Source organism: Brassica napus, chromosome C2, assembly GCF_020379485.1.
Source record: "Brassica napus cultivar Da-Ae chromosome C2, Da-Ae, whole genome shotgun sequence".
Classification (NCBI taxonomy): Eukaryota; Viridiplantae; Streptophyta; class Magnoliopsida; order Brassicales; family Brassicaceae; genus Brassica; species Brassica napus.
Window position 1 is genome coordinate 21,617,564 of NC_063445.1, and position 9,071 is coordinate 21,626,634.

Consider the following 9,071-nt stretch of genomic DNA (forward strand, 5'->3'; position numbering starts at 1 on the left):
TTGGTTTTATAAATAATTTTATTTATTTTAAATATTATTGGTCAGAAAGATGTAATTAATAACAACTTATATATATATTTCCGCTACTTTTTTAGTTTGTGTTCAAAGTGTTAAAGTGACACTTATTCAGAAACGGAGAGAGTATATGACATGAAAAATATTTTGCATCTTAGATTCATAATTTTTCACTGTCTTATTATAGAGTTTTTTTTAATGATTTTAAAAATAACTCTTCTTAACAAAACAAAACAAAACAAAACAAAAATGTTTGAATCCGATAGTCAAATATATGGAAAAATGATTATTTGTAATTGTTACGGTATTAATCTATATGGTTTATGCAAACAACAAAATCCATTTAAGCTTTAATTAGACCATTCTCGTTTTTCTAAGATTATTGTACTCCTAACGCTCGGCGCAAAACAACACTTTACCACCCGTTTTTTTTTTCATCTACCAACCCGTTATTGTCTCCACATGGAAATAATGAATTTAATAGCTCCATAATTAAAAAAAAAAATAGCTCCATAGTTAAAACTGGTAAAACACGTAATAGACTAATCATATTCATAGAATGTGATGTTTGACAAAAAAAAGAAGAGAATCATACGAATGTGATTTGACTTAACAACCCTAGTCAAACCACATTATTTCCTCTCTAAATCCACCAATCACACGTAAACACACACCTCTTCGTTTCTTTTTTTTTTCTTTTTCTAACAACACCTCTTCGATTTTTTTTGAACTGAAAAATTCTTTTAGTTAGGTAAGTAAGGGGGATTCGAACCCGGGTTCAAAGAAACCTCTTCGTTTCATTCTATTCCTTTCCTTTTTTTTATCTAGGTGTGTGTACACAAAAAGACACACCTAGCTACATTTCTATTATCATATAAAACTTTAACTTTACCTTTCCTCTTCCAATAAAAAAACTATCTTCTCTTCACCAAATTCTGTTGCTCCATCCTCTATGGCCCTCTCACCTAAATCAAGCTCGTTAGAATTATCAATATCGCTTCCAAGCTTCTCTCAATTATCTTCACACCCTTCATCTGGTAAGGTCCAAAGATTGATATCAAAATCATCTATATATATTATATAGAGTTGTAATAGCTGTCTCTGAAATTGTTTGATATATAATATATTTTCTTAGGTGAGCACATGGTGAGAGATTTGGACATAAATCAAACTCCAAAGACGGAAGATCGTGAGTGGATGATGATCGCTGCAGAACCGTATGCCAACGACGAAGATAGCAACTCCTGCGGCCGGCGGCGCAAAAAGCTCCGTCTAACTAAAGAGCAATCACATCTTCTTGAAGACAGTTTCATACAAAAGCATACCTTAACCTCTGTAAGTATATGTATTAAACTATTTTATGGTACATATGTTTTGCTTACGTTAGAAAAAGAAGAAAACAAGAGAGTTGATTTTCTGATCATCATGTCGGCTGATTATGTTTTGGTTGAATAATAATGAAACCACAGAAACAAAAACTAGAATTGGCCACTTTTTTGAAGCTTAGTCAAAGGCAAGTTGAGGTGTGGTTTCAAAATCGAAGAGCTCGGTACGTCCTTCAATCTACCGCTTTCGTATATTGCATCGTTTATAATACATATAAATTGAGGAAAATACGATTTATACCGTATCGAAATTATATTTGTATATACATATACGGCAAAGCATGTTATATGTGTAGACTTTTTTGGAATTATGTTTTATGGTGGTTGAGAATATATTAATTTATGAGAGTGCGTTGACAGAATATTTAATATAAGATCGTGTGTAATCGTAACTTAGATTCTAAACATAATTAACCTTATATACAATAAGTAGTTTTGAAAAATGGAGTAAAGTGGAAGTGAGCCACTTTTATCCAAGTGTTTTTGTCATTGATTCCCACATATACAGTTATCACGCATTCTATGCGACACATGAAAAAGCATGTATTCTTATTCTTATATAAATGTCCCGTGATTAAAATCAAAAATATTATAGAATCTAATTAATGCATCAACAAGAAAAAAAAAGCGTTAGGGAACATGAGGGACAAAGTTAGAGACAGTTAACAATGTGTATATTTCTTTTAGCCATCTTTGGCCGGTCCACAATTATGATGTTTGTCCTATATAATAGGCATATTGCTTTAATGAAACATAAACTTAAAACACTGCACACATACACTTTTTAACAATGTTTTCTCTATACATTTGTGTGTATATATATATTCATATGTACATAGTACATCACATGAATGTGCATATACGTACATTTGCATCGGTGCATGCATGCTTGCACTGTATCGAGATACATGTTTTTTTTTTTTTTTTTTTTTTTAACCAGGGGATGGGTTCAGACCTTCGGCCCTACTCCCCCACTCTAGGTCCGGAGCCAGCTTGTGTCTGTACCTGTTAAGGCCCTGGACACTCCTTCTAGATACATGTTGCGTGGCTGTTTCTTCATGAAGCTCATAAAATGTCGTGTTCTACCGTTATTTTTCAGTTTTTAGAAACTGTTAAAACAACTTTTACATATATATATATATATATATATATATATATATATATATATATATATATATATATATTATGCAAAATTCAGTAAAGAAAAAAGTTTACATATATATATAAAAGTAAGCTCAAGCATATGGTTGGTGTAAGATAAAACCTAAAAACTACAAATGGCGCATGCATGCATTTTTTTTTTTTGTGTCAACGCATGCATTTTAATAGTACGCATAGCTCAGTCAACCAATATCATATATAGGAGTAAGCTCAAGCATACGGAGATGGAATGTAAGTATCTAAAGAGATGCTTTGGGTCATTGAAGGAGCAAAATCGACTTCTACAAAAAGAAGTTGAAGAACTACGAGCTCTAAACGCAATGCCGGCCTCGATTTTAACCATGTGTCCTCGTTGTGAACGTGCGACTGATGCAACAGATAATGCCGTCAAGGAGGGAACAGCTACGAGAAGCCAGTCACGGAGGACAATTTCCTCTTCCTCTTCCCTGTGTTGACTGGTTCGGTCAAAAGTCAAATATTGAAACGTCTATTTAGAGTGAAGAGTAAAGATTTGATGATTAATTAGGAGGATTTTGTGCATAGTTCTTAAATTATTTATCACATCAATGAGGAGAAAAAAGAATTTGTTTATTCCTCGTTTTATAGGGTTCTTATGTTTTTCTAACTTTACTTATGGATTCGTAAGTCCGTAACTTTATTTTTCGTGTCCGTTTGGATTGAATCGGACTATTAGTGACTTGAAAATAGATGTTATATCTTGTCTACCCGGCGTATGTAGAGTACAAACTGAATGGGAAACTAGATATTAGTGTATTGACGTCATTATTATTTGACTTCCACAAGTTTCAAATATGGCTGGCTATTTGTTCCTTGACTTAAATAAATAATACAATGTTCTGAACCAGATTGTGGATGACTCATAACCAAGAGATTATGATTTGTAATCTTTCCATTTATCTATGACGGTGTAATCTCCTATATAAGAAATCTCTATATTATAAATAAAGATAGAATTTTCCATTACTTTTATAACACGTTATCAGCACGAAACTCTAAATCCCTAAGCTAATACCCAAATCGGAAAACCCTAAAACCCTAACCCTAGCCGGCGGTCCGACGAACCCTAATCCGATCGCGCCTCTTGTTCCCGCGTCTATTCCAGCTCGCGTCCCCGTCTCAGCTTCAGACGATCACAGTCCGATCTCAGCCTCAGCCCGCATCCAGGACAGCTCGCGTTCCCGATCAGACGTCCGCAAGCCGATAGCGATTGGCGCGCAAGCATACCGTTCGCGTTCCGACGATCAAGGCGTTCCCGATCAGCTCGTGTTCAGCTCGCGTTCGTTCCCGTTTGTGTTGCAGCTCGCGGTTCATAATCTTTGGTGGTCCGGTTTCAACAATTATCTAAGTTAAAGGTAATTCGAAACCTAAGAACCTATAATCGAATTTGGATTGATTGATAAAGAATGAAACTCTAAAATCCTAATATTTATGAAAACCATAGGGTAATAGATCAAAACCCTATTGAGTAAATCGAATCTCAAAAGTTCGATACCCCAAACCCTAAATCGAGATTGATCTATTGATCAATTAAAATCAAAATCATTAATGGTTTTGAATCTCAAATCAAACCCCTTTGATCTAACACTACAAGAAAACAGGCGGATAATGACGGACAAAATCGTCAGAAGTTCGTCGGAATAGGCGGATACTGACGACAGTGGTCATCGGTATCATTTCGTCGGAAAAAAAAAATTCGTCGGAATTTCGTCAGAGTTTCCGACGACTTTCTGACGAATACCGATAAACCACATTCTGATGAACTTCCGACGACATTCCGATAACATATTCCGAGAACATAATTAATCAGAAACACTATATTTCGACGAATTAGGTCGTCAGAATATACTGACGAATTAGAGTCGTCGGAATATAGCGACAGCCAGGTTCGTCGGAATATTCCGACGACACTAATTCGCCAGTATATTCTGACGACCTGTACTCGTCGGTATATTTCGACGACTATGATTCGTCAGTATATTTCGACGAACCGGTTTGTCGGTATATTCTGACGACTCTGATTCGTCAGAATATACCATTTCTAAATATGAATAAATTTTGCATTTATAAATATTTTTTATATTAATAATTAATATATACACAAAATCTGAAATTTAAAACTATTAATATTATAGAATTTAAATTCATAGAAACTTAAATAGAAAAAAAAACATTCATCAAGTTTTAAAATTCATAAAAAACTAATAACCCTAAGGCAACAAACGATCTAGCTTTTCCAATATCTCGGCGTTGGTCTTCTTTTGGAATTCCAGCTGAGCAAGGATAATGGCATTCTCAGAAAGAATAGTGGCGTTCTGCTCCTCCAATGCCACAATCCGTTCATCTTTGTTCTGTAGCTGCTCTAGAATCATGGGATCGGTATACGGAACTTGCGAAGAAGACGCCGGATACGAAGAAGCACGGCGGGCCAACCCAACTAAACGTCCTTCTTTCCTTTTAGAACCGCCTACAAAAATATTTAAAGTTAGTAAACTACATTATAAAATGAATATATTAATAAAAAAATTACCTTTTCGACCATCTCATTTATTTGCAATCGGAACATGTTGGTTGAAACTCCCGTAGAATCCCCGTCATCAGAAAGAAGCTGAGAAGATAGAAGATCTTCTTTTTGAGTTTCCACCAAGTCAACGACGGATCTGATCACGGCGTCCTGAATTTGACCCGTCTTCTTGTTAGTGTGAGCCTCCTTAATAAGTTGAAGACGATCAACGGGATTACCGTCATTTGCTTCAATCTAAAAAACAGTCATTAGCCAAAGAATATATTAAAATATTTATTTAAATAAATATAAAGATAAAAAAAATAGAACTTACAAGTTGATCCTCCTTAGAAGACATAGAGCAAGCGCCGAGGTTGTGCACATACATACCTTTCCCACCACGATCGCTCTTCCGATTCATGGAGTTCTTAAGAGACGTCGCTGCAGTGTCATCCTTCTCCCAATGGAATATCAACTGCTCCCACACCGTCCCGTTGATGTACTGTGGCCTCTTGTTCTTCTGCCATACTGTCTTTCAAGCGTTGATCTGCTTCATATAATAGTCCATGGCCTTTTCGTTGAATTTCTGACGGACTATTTCCGTGAGACCGGACTCCCAATTGAACTCTTGCTACAAAACACACATAATTTAATTAGTAGATATATATAAAAAAAATTGGAAAATTCTTTTAAAAAAACTGAAGAGTTACCGCAAACTGACTAAACCACAACTCCCGGTCCTCGCCAGGAATCGCACTCCACTTCGAATATCCGGTATGGAGCATGGAATACATCATATTGTTGATGCTCCTGCTAATGCCATTGCTCGACTTGTTGAACCTTTAAAAAAATGCATGTTAGAAAGTTAATTAATGGAAAAACACTACAAATAAAATAAAAATACTAACCAAGTTGTATGTCCCGGTCGTGGGTTGGGATGGAGAACCGGGAGATGCTCTCGACCTGGTTGTTGAACCAATTGTTGAACTGACATGACCCCCAGATCCTCCTGAGCAGCTGGAGCGGGAACATATGGAGCGGGAACATATGGAGCGGGAACATATGCGGGAACCAAGTTTTGTTCGTGAGATGATCCCGATGGACGGGAATTGCTCGCCAAACTATGTGGTCAAATAATAAGAATTCCTAATCAGAATCATCAGAATCTTCATCAAACTCCCCAACCTCAGCTTCGTCCTCTGAATGTACAACAGCATCAAGTCCAAACTCGGTAAAATTCTCAACGAGTTCAACATCTGCCAAATCTTCAACTGCACTCAAGTTGCTGGTAGAGTCTGGTTGTAATGGTTCATTAACAGAAGTTCCATCCACTCGTCATCTTGGGTTGATTTGCGTTACAGTGACCTATGGATCGTCTCTGTACGTCACCCGAGGGTAACTGATGTTGCACACCTATCAATTATACAAGGTATTAGTAAAATATAAACCATTAATTATGAATAAATTGACATACCTGATCAGATTGCGAAGCAAGAATGAAGGAATCATAATATTGAATTTTCCGCCGAGAATGAACCGATGTAACACCAAACGCATCAGTCTTCACTCCTCTATCTGGGGTGGTGTCATACCAATCACAATAGAATACTACACACCGCAATCCAACCATACCCGGAAACCGGATTTCCAATATTTCTTCTATGTTGACGTAGTAGACATCGTCACCGGAACAAGACGAAACACCATCATCATATGTTGTCCTAGAATGACCTTTCCTTGTGAATGCATATCCTCGCGTACAATATTTTGGATATGATTTGACCACATAGTTTGGTCCCCGCACAAATTCGCGTATCCAATCATCGAACACAAAACCTCTGGCCAAACCATCATTCACCTATAAATTAAAAACATATATATATGAGTGAAAAGTTAATTACTTTATATTAAATATAAACTAATCATATGCATAGGGTAATATGATATATGACTCACATAACTAAGAAGCCATGCAGCAAATCCGTTATGTCTGAGTTGTTGAAGCTCATCTTCTGTCGCATGTCTGTGAGTCATACGCAACTCTGCCATATAAACACTATATAAAAAGATATATATTAATCAAAAAATTTAAATGAATAACTAGTTTTACCTCTCATATTGTAGAACATCTTCACAGTTGGTGAGAAAATATGTTTGCAAATGAGCGTGCTCAGTCTCCGTAAGTCTCCGCTTCGTGGGTTTTCCACTAAGTCGTCCTATTTCCGTGAACATGCTTGGGACAGTAACATGATATGTTGCCCTCTCCACTCTGTCATCATGCCGAGCAGGTCTTCGGTTTTTTGTATGCACTTCTGATGGAAAATAGTTTTCAGCAAAAATTGCAGTTTCTTCATTGATCACCTGGGCGACTATAGATCCTTCCACCTTGCTTAAATTTTTGACCTTGTTCTTCAGATGATGCATATAACGCTCAAAAAGATACATCCATCGGTACTGCACAGGACCACCAAGTTCCAATTCTCTTGCGAGATGAATAGCAAGATGTTCCATTACATCAAAGAATGATGGAGGAAATATCTTCTTGAGGTTGCACATGCTGACTGGTATGTTTGCCTTCAGATTACTAATACCCTCTGCAGTCACTGCTCTGGTGCATAAATCGCGAAAAAACACTTATACCTGCAATTGCTTCATGAACATTACGTGGCAATAGTGCAAAAAAGTAAACGGAAGGAGGCGCTGCATAATTACATGACAATCATGACTCTTCAAGCCAGTAAACTTTCATTCGCTTCTATCAACGCAGTTTCGCAAATTTGACAAATAACCGTCTGGAAATTTTACTCTATCTGTAATTCAATCAAAGAAATCTTCTTTTCCAGCACCATCTAGCCGAAAAATGGGAAAAGGGGCCGTACCGTTCTCATCAACGTGAAGTTAAGAACGATCACAGATATCGACTAAATCCAACCTTGACCTCAAATTATCCTTCGTTTTACCTTGGATGTTAAGGATTGTGTTCATCAGATTGTCGAAAAAGTTCTTCTCGATATGCATGACATCTAAATTATGCCGCAATAGATGATCTTCCCAATATGGCAGATCCCAGAAAATACTCTTTTTGTGTCAGTTATGTAGCTCTCCAACCGCATCGACTCGAATGTTTTCATGTCCACCTACGTCTGACATCCTACCTGCACCAAAATCCCTCAACTGCTTCCACAATTTTTCCCCACTAACTTCCTCAGGGGGACCATCAAACACCTGCTTGTTCTTCTTAAACAAAGTCTTACTCCTACGGTATGGATGATCAGGTGGTAGAAATCTTCTGTGACAGTCAAACCAACACGTTTTCCTTCCGTGCTTTAGTTGGAAAGCATCTGTGTCATCTTGACAATAAGGACATGATAGTCTCCCATGTGTTGTCCATCCAGATAACATACCATATGCTGGAAAGTCACTTATTGTCCACATAAGTACTGTCCGCATATAAAAGTTTTCTTTGCACGAAATATCGTATGTCTCAAAACCATGTGCCCATAGTTGTTGCAACTCATATATCAGTGGTTGAAGAAACACGTCTAGTGATCTCTTAGGATGTTCTGGCCCGGGGACAAGAATTGAGAGGGACAAAAACTCTCGTCGCATGCACAAGCTTGGCGGTAAGTTGTACGGTGTCACAATAACTGGCCATAGAGAATATTGTCTTCCACTCTTTCCAAATGGGCTGAAACCATCAGTACATAATCCAAGATAAACATTTCTTCTCTCTTCCGCAAATTCTGGATATGTTGACTGGAAATGTTTCCAAGCCTTCGCATCTGAAGGATGTCTAATTTCACCATTTGTGGAATGCTCTGCATGTCATCTCATTGCTTTTGCTGTGCGCTCACACTGATACAACCTCTGCAATCTTTCCATCAAAGGCAAATACCACATCCTTTTGAACGGCATCGGAACTCTTCCCCTCGTCTCCTGATAACGAGGTTTCCTACAAAATTTGCAGTTATCCCGTTCCTTATCCGCTC

At 37.2% G+C, this 9,071-nt stretch overlaps 1 protein-coding gene across 1 annotated transcript; it reads left to right on the forward strand.

Moving 5' to 3' along the window:
• The first annotated feature begins 786 nt into the window (after nucleotides 1-786).
• Nucleotides 787-3,428, forward strand: LOC106360252 (homeobox-leucine zipper protein ATHB-X). The gene is made up of 4 exons (XM_013799838.3): nucleotides 787-1,052; nucleotides 1,151-1,350; nucleotides 1,485-1,564; nucleotides 2,764-3,428. Exons 1-4 carry the CDS (start codon nucleotides 968-970, stop codon nucleotides 3,014-3,016), a joined length of 618 nt encoding a protein of 205 aa, XP_013655292.1. The 5' UTR covers nucleotides 787-967; the 3' UTR covers nucleotides 3,017-3,428.
• The last annotated feature ends 5,643 nt before the right edge of the window (nucleotides 3,429-9,071 follow it).